At 29.3% G+C, this 22,830-nt stretch overlaps 1 protein-coding gene across 3 annotated transcripts in view; it reads left to right on the top strand.

Annotated features, from left to right (window-relative positions):
- Positions 1-22,830, top strand: part of LOC129960567 (MFS-type transporter SLC18B1-like) — a 93,523-nt gene that overhangs the window by 48,815 nt on the left and 21,878 nt on the right. For all 3 annotated transcript variants that reach the window (XM_056074059.1, XM_056074060.1, XM_056074058.1), the window contains exons 2-3: positions 2,476-2,722; positions 17,130-17,225. In XM_056074059.1, the coding sequence (XP_055930034.1) occupies positions 2,504-2,722; positions 17,130-17,225 (315 nt within the window). In that variant the 5' untranslated portion in view covers positions 2,476-2,503. The remainder of the gene's footprint in view (positions 1-2,475; positions 2,723-17,129; positions 17,226-22,830) is intronic.

Below are 22,830 nucleotides of genomic sequence, written 5' to 3'. Positions count from 1 at the left end.
TAATGAGAAGTGCAAAATATATTTTTAATATGGTTAGATCTTTGATCTAAAAGGCATTGTAAAGTTATAACAAAATTTTAGTAAATATATATAAAATCTATCGAAAGTATTTATTGTTGTTTGGAAAATTTGCTCAGATATATTTATTTGATCATTATAAACCATTTAAAAGGGCTTAAATAAGAAATTCAAACGAATGCTTGAGTAAACATTTTCCGCCATTAGAAAAATGTAAGACAAATATGCATTCCATTGTTCTCGCATTGAAAAAAAAAATAAGGATAAAATGCATACAAACCACTTGATCCAGTATCTCCCATCACAAATATTAATAAAGATGATCAAATTATGTATATAACATTTTCTCGCAAAAAATTCAAATATTGATAAGTTGGAATTGACCTTTATATTTTACCAAATAAGAATAAACATTTTTTTCCCTTGCAGTTTGAAAATAGAAATACATTATTTCGAAATGGCATGAATTTCAAACGAAGCGGATATCCAATCTAGCGGAATATAGGGGTTATAACATTTTATTTTTCCAAATACACCAGGAGAAACAATAATACATATTGTGGAATATACGATATTTTATCTTCTAAAAAAATAATCTAGAAATGGCCAAGTATACCCTCCTCTTGCCTTTAAGCCCAAATTTTTGAAAAAAGCTTCAACCCTTCAGAAATGGGTTTTGTCATTCGATTTCTGTTACAGATTTCTCTTGTTTTGTTTTGAGAAATTTTGCCTAAGTTGCCTCCCAGGTTGGGAAAAGGACTGTACTATATATATTCTTTTATTTGATTGAACTATTTTAATTTTTTTAGAATCTAAAGAATGAAAGGGAAAAAACGAACTCCTCTAAATGCAATCGATTCCCCAATTTTGCACCCAGTAATAATAGAACCCATGATACATGTCTTGCCTACCCCAACTTAATTACGCCATTTTTCCTGAGAGATTTCAGTGTGATATACGTAAATCCAACGAAACTGGTGATTAGAAGAATTTTTAATTGTAAAAAAATTGTTATCTACTAAATAAAATTATTGGAATGACCTGGTAAGAAAATTGTTAAAGGTTTTTTCGGATAGCTTAATTCCCATGTTATTTACATCTACAAAATTGATGAAATATTTGAAATTTCTGGTTACATGAGATTTAAAGGTGAAGACCAAATTATACGTTAGCTCATCAGCTTCTGTTTTTTTTCTCTCTGGAAAAAACGTCCCATAGTGCTGAAAAAACTTAGGTTGAAAGTTGCAAAAACCCGAGCTCAGTAAACCTTAGAATTAAAAAGGTTAATCATTATGTAAAAGATAAGATAAGGAATCGCTTCAATCTTGTTTTTTTAAAGGTACCTTTATTCTATAATATGTCTAAATATCTTTCACAAAAATGATTTTTTAAGTTCATAACTTAGAAGTAACGCTCCAAAATACTATCAGATTTAATACATGTCTATTACACTTTAAAATTTTCAAATGCGAGATTTCGCAGTGGGAAAGGAGATTAGTATTATTATTTTGCAAATAATTGCTTTTGATTCTGTGAGATTCGAAGCTTCCCTAGTGCACTCAGGATCTCTACATATTTTAAGAATTAAGGGCTTGGAAGTTTTAAACAAATAAGAAATAATCATAAAAGAAATAAATTTGAAACATACTTTTAATAATTTGGGTATAAAATAAGTAATCAAAACGAGTTGTTGGGAAAATGAACTGGCTCTGAATGAACCAGAAAGAAATGAATGACCATAATCAAATAAACAGCATACAAATAATTTTTCCGCGCCATCTTGAATGATAATAATTTTGAATAATCCCACTTGTAATTTATTTGCTGATTTAAACAAATAATTGTAATTTATTTGCTGATTTTAAACGTTTTTCTTTCTATATTTCTTAAACAGTTGAACCAACTTTTCATTTTAATAGCTTCCCTTAAACAAAATAATTACCAACATTACATCATTTTATTAATAGTTTATTTATAAATTACTTTTGTTAATTTGAATGACCTTCTTTCTCGTTGTGAAATGGCACAATTGTCTGTTTACGTGTGCCCTAAATCTTAGCATGTGATGCGAAACTTCTGGTAAATTGAGATTAAAGTTTATTAACTATTAAGGTAAATAGTACAATCCTTATAAAACACATGTACATTTCTTCACGTAATTCCTGAATTAGCTTTTTCATCGTTTATTAAATAATTAAGAGTATCTACTTGAAAAACCAACCAGCTGAAATTCATCTCTTCTTAGAGAAGGTAAAAATGATTTTAAAAAATCAGTAATTTCTTGGTAAAAATATTTTTCTGTGAAATCAAGATACTGTTTATCAATTACATCATTTTTTTAAAAGAAATAAATGTCAGGTGCAAGTTCGTCTCAAAAATTAAACATATCTATAACAAACCTATAATATTTTTACATTACAGGCATGTTATAGATAACATTATTATTTTGTCTTGCAGGGAAAACAGTTGATTCTCAACCATCCGAATGACGCAAGCACTAGAAGTTGAACAGTCCTCCGACAAAAGGCTTGAAGCCGAAGCGACTCGTCAAGAACCAGAAGAATGTATCACCCGGCAAGAAATGCCACCTCCACTGCCACCTCCAAGAGATTGGAAGAAATTCTATGTGATCGTATCTCTCACATATGCCAATTTCTGGATGGCCTCTGCTTTCTCTCTTCAAGCGCCGTTTTTCCCACGTGAAGTAAGTTTCAAAGTTCTTGTGTAATAAATGCATGCTTATGAAATAATCGTATGTGTAATAAACGCATACAAGCATCAGTAGCGAATTTCTAGGCTTTTTGCCGGTTGTTGAATTATGCTTAAATGAAAAAGATAGTAGCAGCAAAGTAATCCAGAGGTGAAGCTAGCACTCCTTTGAGGTACTAAATCGGGTAGAAGAATAAATAATTTGCTTTATGCGACCTACATTTTTATTGCACAAAACTAAATATGACAACTGAGTTGTAATGAGACGCAGAAGTTAAGACGATTTTCATTTTGATTAATGGGTTATCATGTGTGGTATGATTCCGGACTTTTTAAAAAAAAAAACAAACTATTTCTTTGCTGGAGCTAATACAATGCTGAAAAGAAGTACTACGGAATTCGCGAAAAATTGCATAACTTCCAACTTGAAATATTTATTCAAATATTAAATGTATTATTAATAATTGTAACTGCATTAAACCATTCCTGTCATTTCAAAAGTCAGGTAAATTTCGGGTGCTAAGTTTCTTAATATAGGATAAAAATGATTTAAAATGTAGTTGAAGTTATTCTGATTTCATTGTAATACATTCGCTTGTATGACGTTTGCAAGAAATGAATTTCTGATTATTTGCTGCTAAAAAACCGACGGGAGTGACCTTCTCGAAATTTTCTAGCATTCTCTCTAATAAAGACTTTTATCCCCCTTTTCTCAACTCCCCATAGAATTGATTAGAGCCAAAATATTTTCGGCCAATTAAGACCAAAAATCACAGTACCATATTTCATTTATTCTAAGTACATGCATGCGGGAGACAGGCCGACATACGGCCAACTCTTTGACATATTTGGTTCAAAATTTGATAAGAATTTACACTTTAGATTCTAAAGTTGAATCAAATTTCATTTACCTTAGTTGTTACATTTTCGAACTATAGCGTTTGCATGCATACAAAAGTAAAGACACAGTCAACCCCTCAGCAGACTTTGTTCCAAATTTGATAGAAATTTTAGAATTAGAAATTTACAAATTTTATTTGAAGTCCATATATTAAATTTCCTTCACTTAGCTTAAAGCGTTTTTGAAATTTCGTGTTTATAGACAAAAATAATTCCAAAAATAATTTTCGGACTCAATGAAATCTGAAATGTGGAGATTCGATAAAATCTCGAATTCTAATTTTTTAAAAAACTTTCTCTTAGGATGCTTTTTATATGAGAAAGCAAGAAAAAACAATTTTACGAATAGAATATGGATTTTGATTACCGAAATAAATTAAAGGCGGATGCAGATAGGACTTTAATGATTGAAAATCGAAAGATTTATCTCGTAAGATAAAATAATATTTCGCGTCTATGGTGAAATAAAAACATTTTTCACTAAGCTTATTTGTGATATAGATTCCACATATTCATCATCGCTAAAAGCAGACGTAGCCTATCTGGTTTCTTTGTATTCGAATATTTAAGTGGATAAATCCATGAAAGTTATCTATAAATAAAGGAAGGATTTTAGTTCTAAGTTACAAACCTAACTATGTCGATAAATCATTTTCTCCCATTTGGGAAGTTTTGTGCTTATGCCCAAGAAGAAAAAGACGTTTGTCATCTGACTACGCATGTACCATTTCAGTTGTAGTAGTGTCAACACATCTTTAAAAAACTTTGTTGTCTCAGTAGAAATCCAAAAATAATAATAATTTGTTACTGAAACAAATCTTTAAATGATTCAAACTGATTTTAAAATCATAAATGACATTTTAGGTAAATGACCAGCACTATTATGACATTTTAGGTAAATGACCAGCACTATTATGACATTTTAGGTAAATGACCAGCACTATTATGACATTTTAGGTAAATGACCAGCACTATTATGACATTTTAGGTAAATGACCAGCACTATTATGACATTTTAGGTAAATGACCAGCACTATTATGACATTTTAGGTAAATGAGCAGTGTAAAATAGTAAAAAGAAGTACGAATCAGCCTAATAGTATTTATACTTTTGAAAGGGAGTAATCACAGAAAAAATTTAATCAGCTTCTTTATGGAGATCTGGTGGCTAGTCGATACGAGTTCGATCCGAGGTATCGAAATTTACATTAACTAGGATTTGAGAGGGGTGGGAGAAAGTGAAAGTTCGCACGACTCGTGAATTAAAGTAGTTCTTTTATTTTTGCACTAAATGAAGTTAAAAAGAATTACCTCATCTTTTAAAAGAATTTTTTTAAACATGTATATTACATTACTATAATTCTTATTGTTTTTTCACTTAGTTTTTATATAAACTACGTTTTGGTAGTTTATTTTTTAAATAATGATTTTATTAATATCAATTTCAAATTTTTGTTCAGGAAAAAAATCATGAACCTGAAGCAAAAGAATAATCATCATAAAATGCCTTGTTGAACTTTTCATATTTTTTTATAATACGATGAAAACATTTGTATAAAAATTCGGATGTGTTTTTCCCATCATTATGAATTATTCATCGTTTGAAAGACGAGGAAAGGTGTTTGTCTATAAAATCAGTAGGTATTAACATACTGAGATAAAAGGATTTGAAAGCCTTCATCTTAATTAAAGAATAATGAAGCTTATCAGTAGTATTTGTAATTTGTACTTGCGTCATTGCTAATTTTTTTCGATATTTTTCAATTACAATTCAGTAATGACATTTCTGATATACATGAGATTACAGAAGTTACTGATAAGACAGGAATCTTCTAAAGTCAATAAAACTTTACAAAGCTTTCTGGATATTTCCGTGAGTTGAAAACATTTACGTCAATAGTTCGTATGTGAGACTTACGAAAGATCCTAACAGACATTATTACTAGAAAATACAATCCACCAACCTGTTAGAGGAATTAAATATAATTTAATTTTAATTTTTAAAATTTTTAATGTTTTAAATTATATTTAATTGGCTGGTTATTTTTCATTCTTCCTCAATTTGTTGGCAAAGTTTTTTTTTCTTTCGTATGCAAACAAAAGAAACATGCTTTTCTTTAGTCACTGCATGCATTACTTTATATAAAAAGTATATATATATCGACAAGTAATACAGGAGGCTTTCATTGCGTAAAATAGTACGTTTTATACGAAAATAAGATTATTGCAATGAAAATATTTTGCGTTTTTTTAAAATTGTTTAATTTTAATCAACTGTAGATTTAATTTCAATAATTTTTAATCAAAGAATTTTATAAAAAAGGCATCTAAGAGCGAAAAAATATTCGCTTCCGAGATTGTCGGTTTTTCTTATAAATTCTTAAAAAATGCCTCAATTTGCACTTAATTTTTTTTTTATCGCACGTAAAGTTGCTCTTAAAGTTGAGAACTCTAGCATTAAAAAAATCTCTTGTTCAACTAAGAGTAATTTTTCAAGAAAAATGCTTTTTCGATCTTTATTATTTAAAAATATCCTTTTTTTGGTATACATTTTTATTTCATTCAAGAGTGTTTTTAAGCACAAATACACGAGGGGCGTTTTACAATTTTATCGCAACAGCAAAGAAGTGAAATATTCTTTAGAATTGTAATTGTGGCAACAAAACTTGGTTATATATTTAAAGTATTCTGTGTAAATAAGAGACGGTATTCAGGCGGTGTACGGTATGCGGAAATATTAAAAATTGAGTCTGAAAACATGTTTTTAAAAAATTCTCAAGAGAGGTAAACTAGCTTAGAAAGCGCGCAGAATTATGACGCATAACACTTGATATGACTTTATAAAGTAGTTCTTTCTACTTAAGTACGTAGTTGTTCTAGAAGTAATCAGAAACATTTAAGTTATTTTCATTGTGCAATCATTTGGTGTCAGATTTTTCTACAGCCGCTGTAATTGATTTTTGCCAAATTGCGCAAACAACTATTCCTTCGCATAATAGTGGATCGTATTTTAAACAAGATTCTTATTTTATTAAAATTTAATCTGAAAATATCCGAAAGTAAATACAAAAATAAAATTTTCAAAGGAGTAATTATTTTTTGTTCTTTAGTTTGATTTTTTTTTACTTATTCTCATTTCCCTTTCGGAGTGGACGAAATTTTTTGTTTTAACCTCTTCGTCGTCCGTAACGCGTTTAGCGCGTTCAAGTGAAACTTTTGCTAGGTGGCCGTAACGTGCTTCAAGCGTTCTTCTATATTTTAAAACTTTTAAACGTTTAAAGCGCTTTGTAAATGTTTATTTGTTTGAATTTTTATTTTTATTTGCTCTTATGCGGCGAAAAACAGCTGAAAAACAGAAATTTTCGCGGACAGGAGAGGACGGCGAAAGGGTTAAAATAATAGGGATTCACATATGCAGAGCCGGCCGTCTGGGGGATGCGACGGAGGCTATAAACCGGTGCACCAGGATTGAGGAGGCCCCAGCATGATCAAGAACTAAAATAATATTCTGAACAATAATCGCGGAATGGAAAGAAGCGAGGAAGAAATTTAACTAGAAAAATCGAGTTTGGGAATATAGGAAATTTACATATATATTGCAGTCTAGTGCAAGTATGCAACATATTATAAACCTAAAGTGAATAGATTTACGGTAATTTACTTCATCTACTAAGTTAGATGGTATATAGTATTTTAAATATCAATACATAAGATGTTTAATATTGTTATATATGATCATGTGCATGGCAAGGAAATATCCTTCTGTGTGTCAAAAAAGAAAATTAGCAGAAAAGAAAGAAGAAAATCTAAATTTCAAGAAGTCTCTAGTAAATCTGTTTTCTTGTCTACGAAGCAATTCCGTCAATGAAATTGCTTCGACTTCAGAAGCTGCAATTCAAGCTTCAACTGAAGAATAAAATTCTGCATAAACTACACTATTTTGCAATGAAAATGTAGAAGCTGCCAAATTCGTTGAAGGACTGAAGGTTTATATATATATATATATATATATATATATATATATATATATATATAATATATATATATATAATAATATAATGACCGAATCAGAAAATAACGACGAAAATGAAAATAATAAATATGATCAAGTGAATATAAATTATCCAGGTTTATGGCCAAATATTATAACTGATAAGTTTAATACTTGCAATGATAATATATGTTCGTGTTTGTAGTTTTTTTTTCCATTTGCAAAAAATTTAAGGCCCTAAATGGCTTTTTGCACCCAGGCCCCTTTATAGAGAAGCCCGGCTCAGCATTTATGCTAGTTATTTGACTGATATTATTTTGCGATGTTCTTCATTCTCGAGGCTTCTTTCAGTTCTTGAAGAAAAAAATAATTACATCATAAAATATTATCAAAGATTAAAGAACTAAACCTGTTTTGCGAATAGTTTTTTTTACTTTTACCTAACGATATTAATATTTAAACCGCATAATCGGCAATTTTAAACTGATAACTCGTAGAATGATTTTTTAAAGTTTTCAGCCAGAGTAGGTCGCAAAGCCAATTTTCCAATTGTGTGCTTATGAATGCAAATTTTGAAGTCAAAATTGAGTGAATTACGTGGTATCGCAGCCGCATAATAAGCGAAATTTCATTTGTCATTTAATATCTAACTCAGCAGCGTGACGGCACTTTTTCTTTCTGCGAAATGCATAATCATGCCCAGTGCGTATTTGGAGCACAGATGACTGCATTCGTAAAGACCTTTTATTTTGAATGTATGAAGTATTATAAGCATCAAAAAGAAAAAGAAAATCAACCGAGGTTTCGATTAGTTGGATTTTAAAGTTTTAGACTTCTCTTCGTTTGAGAAACCCGACCGGTGTGCGAGAGCGATATCTAGAAAAATACAGAAAGCAAGGTGGATGAAATTTGGTGTTCTTTACACCAAAACTGTAGAAATTTTTCGTATTTCAGACGAAATTCATTTACGAGAATTTGGTCTCCAAGCATCTCTGTGAACAAAATGATTAAAAAATGGAAAAAAAAGACAGCTAAGTAGAAGAAATTTTGTACACTAATTTATCATGACTGTAAGTCATGAATACGATAGATAATAATAAAAAAATGCAATGATTTTGATAAAATTTGATGCCTAGTATTTTTGATGTCATTACTGTACACCTGTGTAAAATTTTGAGCCAAATCGACAGATAGCCAGACGTTTATAACAGACAAGATATATACTCAATTTTCATAAAATCAAAAATTATTCTTACAAAATACGAAATTTGTTAGTGTACGAAATAATAGAGGAGTGATCACCAGTCAGGTTGATTTATTGTATATCAATCAATCAATATAACTGTCAAAATATAGCAAGCTGAGAATTAAAATGTTGCAGATATCAAGTAATTTGAAGAAAGATCGGCAAAAGTGTTATAAGATGTATCCAGCCAAACCCCAAGGATCTAAAGGGCTGAGGTAGCCTAGTGGTAAGGTCTCAAATTCGGGATAGTGCTTTTTTTTTCATATTTGAAATCCAATTTCATCAAAAATTTACCTTATATGTGGGCCTATTCACTTTAAATATAACATTCAGTATACATTTCCGGATCCTGAAACCCACCGCGCTTTTGCGCACGCATGAGGAAGAGTTTATTTGATCAAACCAGCCGAAGTGGTCTCTCCAAAACGTCTCGCATTTCTTTTATGAAGGTGTTATCCTAGAGAATACCTTATACGGCACTGGTGTGAATTTATCATTTTTATTGAATCTATCGTCTGATCCTTGTCGAGTTTTTTAGCGATTAATCCTTGGCATGCTGTTAATTATATCAGAAAATCGAATTTGCTTTTGACGCATTTTTCCCTATCGATTGAAGTAAAAATTTGACGCAAAACTACACTTGTCACAAAATCACGTATCAAAGTTGATATATTTAAGTTATTGCTGCGTTGAATTATCGCGTTTGTATATTTCTCTAAATGCAGACCGACAGACAGTCAACCCCTCGATGGATTTGGTGCAAAATTTGATAGGCGTTTACATTATGGATGTTAAATCTGTGCACCGAATTTTATTAATATAGCTGTCTTGGTTTCTTAGATGTCGAATTAACTTACATTTGAATAATCGGACAGACATACTTCCTCTAAATGGATTTTGCTCAAAATTTGATAAATATATACAAATTTAGTGTAAAAAATCGTATGCCGAATTTCATTCAAGGCGTTTTTGAGTTATCTGTAACAGACAGACGGACGGAGAGACACAAGAAAAAAAGTTTGTTTTTCGAACCCAGGGAAATCTAAAACGTGCAGATTCGTCAATATCTCGATTTAGAGTTATTTCACAATTTCAATACGTTTTGTGTACGATGTACAAAAGAAAGTAAAGAGTGAAAGGAAAGATAAGAAAGATGTTTACTTTTATCAATAGAGGGAAAGATTATTCATTGAATTAAGAGACGTATAACCGCTAATCTTATTGCTTACTAGCCCTTAGCAAAATACATTAACCGAAAAGAGCTGGTCTTGGGATTTTGAAACGAACAGTAGGTCAAACGTTCCTTCCATGATGTGACGTGAAAGTTTATAAATGGGATGTTGCTGTCCTCTTTCCTACCAGATTCTTTTTATAATTCTCTGAATGAAGTACAGATGGAAGGAAAGAGTCTTTCAATTAATATTTTTGTCAAAAATAGGCATCGTATTACTTCAGAACGAGTCTTTAACCAAGAAGAACTCAAGAAAAAAAAAGCTTTTATGAAAACTGAACCGAAACTATACCCTTTCACGAAGTGAGAAAAGCGCAACCGTGAAACAAAAGATGACAGAAGATGAAAATAAGTGCACTTTCTTACCGGAAATCGTTGTATGCGCATACATTATTTTACTATATTCTTCTGCTTTTATGCAATAAAATCTTCCTTTCTAAGATATATTTCTTTAGCGATTCACTTTGTCTAATTGTATATCATGTTAAGTTTTGATGTAGATTGAAAATTTTATATCGCTCGCATTTTTTCAAAAGACCTGCGCAATGTGTGTGTAACACTAATGACAAATTGCAAAATATTTTCTTAAATTATACCATATAGAACACTGACGGACATTTTAGAATTCTCTGGAAGAAATACAGATGGAAATAAAGTTTTTCAGTTTATATTTTTGTAAAATTTGAAATATTCTGCAATGAGTATTTTCCTTGGATTTTGCGAATAAAATGATGCACTCTTCTACAAATAGTTTTTTTACTGTACTTAATATTATATATTAGAACAGTAGATTTTTTTTGAAATATTTTTTTAAAAAAAGAATTGAAGCGTATTGTGATTTCGCAAGGTTTCGAATAAGTTTTTTTTTTTTTTTTTTTTACTTTGAATTATTAAACTGCAGTCGGTTTTAAATTCCATATATAGGATTTTCATATGAAATTTTATATTTTCTTTTTATTAAAGTAAAGAATTTAAGATCTTTCAAAGAATTTTTTTAAAGTTTTTGATATTACGGGAATAATAAATAAAAAATCCAGTGTCGTAAAAGGATTTTCCAAAAATACAGTATAAAGTATCTGCGGCTGTAATAGTAGAATGATCTATATTTAAAAAAAGTTTTGTTGAAATTGAATCTTTAACATATAAATCGCATTTTCAACAAAACATTACTTGAATAGTTTGGATGTCTAGAAGAACATTGTCAGACTTAAATTTTTAACTTTTGATAAATTATAATCGAGCAAGTCTGAAATGGAACTTTTCTGGGTTAGAAATGTTGCAACTCTATTTTCGGTATATTCTGCTAAAGTTCATTTAGTATCTTTGTTCTATATAGTTTTTAATCGCTTGTTTTACTTGATTAGTTTCATGGTTTTATACATGGATTTTTTTCACTCGTTTCTGGATATGCTGGAATTTTGCAATTTAGTACACTTGTTTATTCACTATAAGAATGCATTATTCTTGCGGAACTCAACCCTAGAAAGCTTGACTTTTCATTTTTCTACAAAATAGTGATTTGAATATCTGAATTTTAATTCAGGAACATTTTTTTAAAATTATTTTATTTTCGAAAAATTAAAAAAAAAAACTTAAATGTGGCAAATAGTTACATTATGAATTAAACAATATCTAAGTGATACAAATCACATTATAACATTTCTGCAATAAAAATAAAAGCCCGCTTTTATTAACACAACAACGCAAAAAAATATTGATAGTTTTTTTCATGCTAGAACTATTCCTACAACAGTCACCTTGGTATTTTCCCAAACTTCTACTTTAAATCTTATATGACAATAGCTGTACTAGAATGTTGACCCACTTTGCCATAATTTATCGGTATTGCCATATATATAAAACGCTATTGACATACATCAGTCTTTTCTACAAATGATTATCAAAAAGAATGGGCCGCGGTGGCCTGGTGGTAAGGTCTCAGCTTGTGAGCCGTAGCGTTTTAGGTTCGAGACCCAATTCCACCGAAGAACCGTCGTGTAATGGGGTCTGTTGCACGATCCGTCATGCCAAACGTCCTCCCGCTGGTGTGGTGTGGCGTGGAGAGGGGGGTGCCAGCTCAGGTGTCGTCCTCGTCATCTGACCGCGGTTCAAAATTACGAGGTCCGTCCCAAAATAGCTCTAGTGTTGCTTTACAACGGGGCGTTAATATAACTAAACTAAACTAATCTAATCAAAAAGAATTTAAAAATGATTTCCGAAGACTCATTGTTGACTTTTAGGACAGTTATCTGAATCTTATAAATGGAAATAAAAACATGTAGCCAAATAGCTATACCATACACTGTAGGGTTAATTATCAGTTAATAGATTAAATCTTGATTCCATATAAGATGACATTTGGTTGGGAATTTAAGGGGGAGGGAATTAATGTCTAGAATTCAAGAATACTTATGATTATAAATTAAAGAATAAAAAAGTAAAAGGTAATTAAAATAAACAAATGTGCTTTTAAGTATCCTAATAAGTATTTGCTATTGTTAAATTTATTTTATTTCTACTGTTTTCGACTTATTATTTACTATGACTTAGATTCGAAACGGAATTTAGAGTAGATATGCGGTATGAAAAAAATCTATATATGCATGTGAAATAATTTAATTTAATTTAAAAATATATCCAATGAAATTTATGGCGGTTATAGACAGACAGTTAAACAGGAAACACAGAAATATTATATCTTAATTACTTAGCTCCTCCCTTAGCGACTGCAGATGTCCGTTTCTAAGCAGTTTGGACAAAATATTTCTAAACAAGCATAATTATGTTTCTACGTAATTATGTAATTCTAATGAATGCTGAAATTATAATAAATGATAATCAAATTATATAAGCTATACGCAAGAGAGTGTAGAAATAAAAAAAAAGGCATTATTTAAACGCTTATCACAACGGTGCAATTATCTCTAATCGTAAAACAAGGCGTTAGAAAGTGCTGAAGTTGCTTTTGTTCGCAGACGCGTGCATTTGTAGCCTGCTTACATAACTGGTTATCTAGTAAAACCACATTTTTATGGTGAATTATATAAAGGATGCATTAAAAATTCGTTTTTCATTGGCTCGTTGTCAATAGAATTCACATGGGACTTCAAAACTTAGATAAGTTTATTTGAAAGTTTAATCAGGTGACCTTAAAAAAATTTAACTAGTACTTAACAATATGTCTCATGCTTAGAGTATGAGTTAGTAGAGTTAGAAGTTATTTATTTTTTTAAAAAAAATTACTTCATAGGAATTTTAATATTTTTATTACAAATAATCTAATATATCCAGTGGCGTTTTCTTGATTTTCTTAAAATTTCTTTATTGGAAAATTATTTAATTTCTCATTACTATTCAAAGAAATGTGAGAATAGAACCAAATATTAAGAAAATTTGCTACATATTTTACCAATTTATTCATCGCTTCATTACACAAAGAATGGCATGAAATAAAAAGTCAGAATGAATGAATATTTTATGAATTATTGAATATAAGCAGTAGACAAATGCAATGAAGATGACTACGTGCTACTTAGGAATGGCATTTCTTGCACTGTAGACGTGTGCGTGCCGTGGCTTTTATTGCATTACAAGGTGATGTCTTTCATCATAATTTACATTTGGTTTTCAAAAATCTTGGAAGAATATTTATTAAAAAAAATAAAGAATAAGAATTTGATTTGATCTATGCAAGTTTTAACAAAGAAACCTTTACTAAACAATACCTAATTTTTAATTTTAAATTGAACTTATTTTTTTTAAATATTTTCTGTCATGCTTTCTTCCGTTTATACAACCGCAATTGGAACATTTTCATAATTCTTTTTATTATAAAAAAAAATGTAGGTTCGAAATAGACTTCTAAAGATTTCCTTTTAGCAACTGAAGAAAAAAAATTTTTTCTCATTCGCTATTCTTTAACTATTAATCATCAATCATTCTCTTGTTTTTAATTATTTTCAACTTCAAGGCCCATGAAAAAAAAATTTCCACAGTGGAAAATATTTTGAACTCCGATTCTAACATCATTGGAAAAATTATACTTTCTATACTTTTTTTTTCTTTCACAAACCGTATAACAAAAATGGTTACCGATTTAAAAGTAGGTACTTTGAGAGGTTTTGTTTGTGTACGAAAAAGGATATACTATTTAATATGAAGATTAAAAAGAGGTTTTGCCATTGGATTGTTGTATATTTAAATATTATAGCAAAATCAAAAGAAGTAGTATTCACACTTAGACATTGAAAAAATTTGATATTGCTGTCTTTCCACGGTGTTTATGCTCTTGCCTTCAAATTGCAAATACATTTTCAAATATCCCCAGCAAATATATCTTCAATCTTGTTCTCAAACATTAAAGTAGACTCGCTTTCGGTTTTTAGAAGATACTTATGGAAAAAAAAGTGTAAACTATGTAGAATTCCTTTCGTAACTTTTTGTGTCATTTGTTATTTGCCTTATTCTTCTGATTATGAAATATCAATAGTTTTTGACAATCTTGCATTTAAATATATTTTTGGAGAGAGAGTAGGAAGAATCCATTTATTCAGTCGAAAGATGATCAGATCTTTGTCTATTAAATAGTGTATTTTTTAATGTGAAGAATTCTAAAATCTTAAACTATGTTAGAGAAATTTGTTTCCTTGAGACTTTCATTTTTTTAACACATATAATACACACACTAGCTTCGAATTTTGCTTACATAAAATTTCTTGAATGGTAATTTTAAAAAGTAAAAGCACAAAAGAAATTTAAAATAAATGTTCCGTTTCTTTTCCCAAGAAAAACAAATACTTGCTTTGGAATTTATCTTTAGTTCTCCAATAGGTTCAGATTCTTAATTCATATCACACGCACACGCACTTGTCCTAATTTTCAATAAAAGAATGGAAACAAAATTGGGTTTCTGGTTCTGTTGACGAAAACCGCTTAGTGATAGCGATAGTTTTAATATGTCAATCATGGTGAAAATTCAAACATTGGGACATTTGGATCATTGTGAAAAATGGCTGAATCATTGCAATAAAAAATTGAAGAAAAAATGCATCGGGTTGTTTTGGGCAACAAGCCAATTATTCAAATTGGCAAAAGTCTCTTGGTTAATGAACAGAAGCTGAAAAACTTCATTCTTTTTTTTTTTAAATACGTTTAACAACACCGGTATTTATCGTATACCTATCTTTGCACGAGGAGTGCGTAATGTCCCTCTGTTGATTCATGGTTCTGCAAATTGTTCCATTATAAGAAAGATAGGGCATTTGAGCTTAAATATTTAGGCAATGATCATATCAATTCAGCGTTTTTCTTTCATTACAAATCTGAAACGTGACCTTCCTTTAATGGGCTTATTGCAGCTTACTTATTTCCGGCACCGCGGACTTATTGCAGGGGTGAAGACCTCGTTCTCAGCCTTCATGTTAAGAATCGTGCTATTTTCTCTGCTGGCTCATTCACCCACGTTTTAAAGAGGAAATAACTGTGCGTTGTACGGTTAGGCCTTGGTAAATAATTACATAACTGTCACGTGGTGTATTTTACGTCAGGTTTTTAATGTGAAGGGATTTTTGAATGTAGACTATTAGCTGGGTCTGACATAGTAGTTTGAATAATGTACAGAATTAATTAAAGGATTTGTCACAGAAATTTTTCATAAGTTCTAGACTAGAGGTGGGATGAAAATATTGGAAGAAAAATGTAATTATTTTTACAATGAACTACCACATTTATTCCATTTCCATTATTATATTCAATTAAATTCAAAGAAATACAATTACTTTGCATCTTATGTATTTATAACAGATTGTTTAATTGCGCACTAATACATTTTTTGAAAAAATTACCGTGTCAAAAAGTGAATTCTTAACTTGTATCCGTATAAATTGATTAGAAATATATAAATCCGGTAATGCTCATCTTTTTAAAATGCGTTTGTGTTTAGAAAGAGGCAGCTAAGTCGAGAAATATTTTAACAAAATGTTGTCAGCTGGATGACATCGATGAATTGCTTTCATTATTTGTTTCCTGCAAAAATCATTCAAAACCTCTCCGTTATGAATAAAGTTATCAAATTGGGTAGTAGGTATTCATTAAGAAAAGGTTATTCAAAATTTTAATTAGTTCTAATTAAAATTTAATCGACATTTTAATTTCTTCTACAATAACACCGGAAGATATTATAACTCAAATTTGTTTACCACTTTAATATTTAAAAAAATAGCTTTTCAGTGGTTTCAATTTTATTTATGAGGAAATTTTGTTTAATTTCAAGACATTTTTCAAAATTTGCTTTTAGCACAATTTTGTAACAACACTCTTTTACATAAAAGCTGCAAGCAAATTAGCAAGATAACATTCGATATATTTTGCAGCTCTAGTACAATTAAGAAAATATTTACTATTAATAAATTACTTAAGATGTTTTTAAACACTGAATGTAATTTAGACAATGTTTTTTGACAGACATTTTTTCTGTAAATTTTGTGATGTAAAAGTAGTTACGTAATAAATGCAACGACCGATGCAATCTAGCCTGCCAAGAACATTATACTATGATATTCCGGACTGCAGGTTCAACATTTCTTGTCTGTTGTCAATATCTTTCTCTTTAAACAGTATTATTATGAGCTTTAAGAAATATCATAGTCTTATGCTGATTGATTAGAGACATATTTATCTCCTTAAATTTCAAGATACACGATTCATCTTTAACTAAGCCATAATAAATATCATAAAGTTGAAAGTCTTGACAAACAAATATCGTATCGTTGAAAAGAAAGTCGTAAGGATTTTAGTTACTTGATAATAACGAATTATATTTTTCATTTACAATTTTTTACTGAAACTTAGTAGAATGTCAGATTATTTGGGGTTTTCTGATTTAAAAAAAAAACATTATTAATAGTGATACCTATACAAAAACTATGACCCTTAAAACTGAAATGCATATATAAATTTATTTTACCTCGGTTTAAATGTGCGTAAATTTTCATTTCGGCATTCTGGTGATATTCTGATTTATTTTCATTTTTCAGGCTGAATCCAAAGGCGCCACACCGACACAGTATGGCTTCGTCTTTAGTGTATTCGAATTAGTAATAATCATTATGTCACCCGTATACGGCAAACTGGTAAGGAAATTTTTTTGTAATGAAATTTATTAAGTTCAAATAAATTCGCAAAAAAGTATTTCTGGATAAAAATATGTTGAAAAATAAATTCTAGATGTGACTCAATTTTCTTAGGTAAATTTACGAAAATGCCTTTTTTATTGCTCATTTTTTTATTTTCTAAGGAAAAGAATTCAGGAATTAATAGGATGTCATAAGTTAGACGTCTGAATCAAATTTTGAATATATTTTTATTTGATTTAAAGTATTTATTGCGATCTTGTATATCAGATATATATAAGAAAATATAGTGATATACTTAAGAAGAACTCTATAGAGTTTTTTTAATTGATATTTGACTAACAATTTTTTGTTGCATTCTTTTCTTAAAAGAATTTTTGAGAATAAAATTGGGACTTATAATTATAACAGCAATATTACTTAGACGTTTAAACTTAATTAAATAGTTTAAATTGCATTGAATGTTTAGTTTATTTGCTACATAGTTATCAGTTTTAAGTAACTATTTAATTATATATCTGAGTGTGATCAAAATTAAGGAAACATAATTTCTATCTGCTTCCTTTGCATTTGAACTGATAAAATGTTATTTTTTATTTAGAAATTTTGGAAAACTTGGTAACTAAAACTCACTGTTTTGAGTTTTTTTTCTTTGTTCTAAATGATATATTATTTTTTAAACATCCGATTAATAAACTTTAAGGGATAAAAAAAATGTCAAATTTATGAATATAACAAGAAACGAATTTATCTTAGCTTAGCTAAGGCAATAACTTGTTAAATGATATGAACGTAGTTTTATTTTACTTCTTTCTTACACTCACAAATTCATTTAAATTTGAAACACTTTTTAAGAATATAATAATCCTTTCAATTATGCGTCTTGGAGATAAAAAATTCTCTAGCTATTGAAATGGCTCATTTTTTCCTTACACGACATAAATTCCAATATTTTTAACTGATATGAAAAGCTGTTGACTTTAGTAAAAAAAAAAGCAGTGGAAGAACTTATCTTGAAAGAAGATGATTCCAGTTGAAAATAAATTGTGTTGATATCGCACTGTTTTGTTTTCAATTCTTGAAAACTATTGTTTTAATATCTGTAACTCAGATAAAGCCCATACTTCCGGAATTTTATCTAAATTATTGCCTGTTGACAGTCATTCATCTTAGTGCATTCATTTATTATTTTTTTTTTTCTATATAAGTTCGATTCAGTACACGAATTTTTTATTAATCTTTAAAAATCATTTCGTCAAAGCAATACATTAACCCTTTGATTATTATGGGTGCATATATGCACCCAACAAATACCATCGGTGTACCTTACTGGCGCATATTACCTCCGTCGCAAGCCAATAGTTCATTGCCCAGTGATTGCTGCTGCTTGTCGCTCAAACGAAACACTTCAACTTTAGAACAGTTAGAAGTTAAAGAGTTAGTCATCATTGTTCAATAAACATTAGTATTTGAAAGGGGTAAATGATTAAACTAAAATATGAGTAGAAAAAATTTCGCAAGAAAATGTTAACCATCCCAAAACAATTTTGGCTCGAGCCCGTCAATATTTCAGCTTTACCTTCTTTTCATTGCATGTTTTATAAAGATGAAGGGTAACAATAAATTTTTGGATTCGACTTTTCTTGATGGAGGATCATATTGATTAAAGGGATTTGTCTAGAAGTTGTGATTGTCTAGATAGGATGCATGATGTTAACCTCTTGACCTACGAATTTATTTAACTCCATAATTAAATAAAATTTCCTATTTGGAATTATTGTTTTAATGGCTAGAATAATGTAAGGGCATTTGAGATATTGAAACATTTTTAAGTGACTTTTGCATTTTAAATTACTTAATACTTTCAATTAGTTGCAGACTGAAAATAAAAAAGAATATCTAACGCCCTGCGAGAATCAGACTGGTCATTGTATGCTAAGGGGTTAACCATATTTAGGATACGATTCACAGATTAATTAATGAAAATTGTAGTAGAAAATCTCATGTATACTGGCAGAGTGCTTCAGAAATAAAAAAAAAATATTATTTGCAATTCACTTTATTGGAAATTATCATTTGCAGTATATCTAAATTAAAAGTTTTTTTTCCTTGCAGTGAGATCTTCTTTACCCAAAATGTTCACAAATCAAAACTAATTATTGAAATCGGATTGAAGCAAATAATGATTCCTTAACAGAAAAAATATTCAATGATAAATACAAAATTTAAAAAAAAAAATGCGAAAGGAAAATACTAGCAATAACCTTCAATTGGATTTGGGAAGGAAGAATATAATGAATCAGCGTAAATATTATATATTCATTTATCCACATATTGATAAAACGGCCAATTTAAACATTAGCAATTGAGGAAGGTTTTTTAATCGCCAAACAGAATTTGAGATTACACATTCCATTATGATCTGGTCAAAAGGGGGTGGAATAATTTCATCCAGCATTGCAAATGACAGTGGACAATTATATATACTTATAATTAAAAAAATAGTGGTAGGAAGACACAATTTTTCTAAAAAAAATCATCAACTTACATAAATGTATTTACTTCCTGAGGCAATTAAATGATCCCTTGTATTTAATGAATAAATATGCATCTAATTACTTTTCTGAGAGGAAAAGAAACTAATTTCTTTTGAGAGCATCAGCAACTTTAAACTAAAAAAAAAAAAAGTATTTATTAAACAGTGCAGATAAGAATTCAAAATCATCTTAGAAAGTAATCTTTCTGGATTTCACTCCATTTCTTGTCTTTTAAGCAATTACATAAAAAGCAGAAGATAACTTGGATATTTTCAGTGTCTCAAAAGCGTTAAATCTCGTCAATATATATTGAGTTAAATTTACGAGTAAATCGTGGAAATTTAGTCTAACAATTTTAAATTATCTGTAAATATTAATATTTCAAAAACATCAAGACTAACATTTAATTTGTAGAGTGGAAAATATAAATTTAAGTAACAACTTTATGTATGCTTGTATTTAAATGTAGATATTTTTTGGATTTTCTGGCAAGTACAACACAAAATGTGAAATAATGAGGCAAAATTTAAATTTTCACTAACGGCATCGAATTTGATATATCTTGTATTGTTATTCGACTGGTATTGAAGATATAGTTTTAAAGTATTTGAGCTTTTTGAAGTCTTAAGACGAAATGCGTTTTTCATTTAGAATGAACTATAAATCGGTAATACACCCATTTCCATTAACAAAGGACCTGCACATCTATGCATTGCTCTATATGGAATGAATAATAATTTCTATCATTGATGTAGAAATGTGATCAAATATTAGATCCAACACGTTACGAATTAGTAATAGTCATATTTTGAATATATAGCGACGAATATGCATATGAGCATAATTTTGTCTATATTATTGAAGCGCTAGAAAGATATTGATATGAACTCGTAACAGATTGTCAATTCCTTAGCAATGTGCTAAAGCAAATTTAAATCAATAAAAAAAGTTAATAACTTAAAATTAAAGCAAGCTAAATGGCACACATTGAAATATTAACAGATGGAAATGTATATTTTTCATGAAAATCAGAATCCACTTAAATTACATAATTATTTTTTACTTTTGAATTTTAAACAGAAATATACTGTGTATGAAGGTAATTAATTATCATATGTTCCTTGTTTTTTTAGTAGGTTAAATTTTTATAAATATGCCCTCAAGTGTGCCATTAACATCAAATATTTCGAATATCACAGTGTTTGCGGATTATAATTTATTTTATAAAGAATCGTGTCAATTCTGAACCAGATATTTTAAAATAAAATCATACAACAAATCCCCAAATAATCCACTCAGACTGAGATCATTTAATTTTAATGTTTCTTATTGAGAAAACATCAAAAACTATTAAGCATGCAATTGCTTTGATCTTTTAAGCAGTTTTGTAATGTTTTAGCATATTAAAATGCAAATTTTATGCTGCGTTGGCACTCCGATTTGCACTTATTTTAGTGAACCAGATTCTGTTAAGATATTACTATATCAAGAAGTTATGCTGAAACTGTTGTAGGCTTTGTTGTTTGATTTAAAAATAATTATTTTATGTAATAGGATAAACTTCAAAAGGTAATAGCTAAACATTTAGTATGGAAATTCATATCAATATCAAGTTTATTATTTTTTTTGTGAGGTAATAATATTCTATTCGTTTCGAATTTCTCAGTTATATTAAGCATTATTTTCCAAAATGTCAAATCTTTTAAAAAAACGTTTGATTGCCTGCGTATACAAGAATAACATTTACTAATAATTAATAATAACGAATTAAATAAAAATTTGTATCAAACTATTAAATACACAATAATTAGAAAAATAGTGAACGGCATGAAATGCTTTTTAGATGAAGATGCTACGCTTTTGTATTTATGCAGCCTAATTTCTTATCATGTGGTTATCTTCTATTTCAAAATATTTCCATTTCTCTGAGTCTTGCTGATAGATTTGAAATGAGAAATATTTCCTCTTTGCCTACATTATCAATCCCACTGGTACCACATGATATAATAGGATAATAAGATGTAACAGATTGATTTTTAAAAATATTTCTGTACTTTTCGGAGATAAAGCTAATCAATAGCAAAATATAAAAAAGATACCATAGAAAAGAATTAATTTTAATCAATAGTGCAGATAAAATCATGCATTGGTTTGAAAAAGTAACGCTAAAGAAGTTCAGTTGATTTCGAGTATTTTAAACTTAAACATGTACTCCATACCGCGTAATTTAAAAACCGTTAATATGTAGCTATCTATATCTATACTAATAATAAAGATGAATAGGTGTATGTGTGTGTGTTGGCGCTCTTTAAGCCAGACCGTTTGATCTACAGTTACCAAATTTGGCACATATATACCATGAAAGATGGGAATATGAAAGTGCACCTCGGAACAATTTTTTGAATCGCAAATTTATTTAATAAAAAACAGGATTCTGGCGTCTTTCCGTGATAACTTCCAAAAATATTATTATACAAAAATTTTGCACTGTTTCAAAATTTGTCTTCTTAGTGATACCAATTTGATAGGTGTGCAATTTTTACTAAATGTTATCAATTTTTTTTGCTTAATTTCCAACAATGTAGACATTGTTGCCCTAAAAGTGAGACTATTTTTATTATTTCTTCAAATGTTTGACCGCATAATTTTTTTCCATTGTTGAAAGTTTAAGAAAAAGAATCTGTTTAATATCTATGTAGTTTTAGACAAATAAAAAAAAAAAGTGAAGCTGTAATGTCTCGAAATTCAGAAAAAACAACAACCGAATGTTTATACTTTTAATAATTCTGTGATGGTATGGGGCTGTCTCTATTATGAAGTTTCATGTACACGATAAAGAGAACTTAACTAAGACAATTAAAATAACACTGCTTTAATGGCAGACAGTGTGACTGAATCATGAAGCTAAAAAAAAAAAAAGCGACTTATCTGAAATCAAATTTAACCAATATTCCCGGAGAACCAGCTGATCGCCAAATATGATTAGTGTAATTTTATCGTCGTTTCAAATTTTCCTGACATATTAAACATTCCCTCTTATATAATTTTAAAAGGCAACTGAGAGAAAT

The sequence above is a fragment of the Argiope bruennichi genome, chromosome X2, assembly GCF_947563725.1.
Source record: "Argiope bruennichi chromosome X2, qqArgBrue1.1, whole genome shotgun sequence".
NCBI classification, from domain to species: Eukaryota; Metazoa; Arthropoda; class Arachnida; order Araneae; family Araneidae; genus Argiope; species Argiope bruennichi.
Note: the sequence above shows the minus strand (reverse complement) of the source record. Positions and strands in the feature narration are given on the sequence as shown.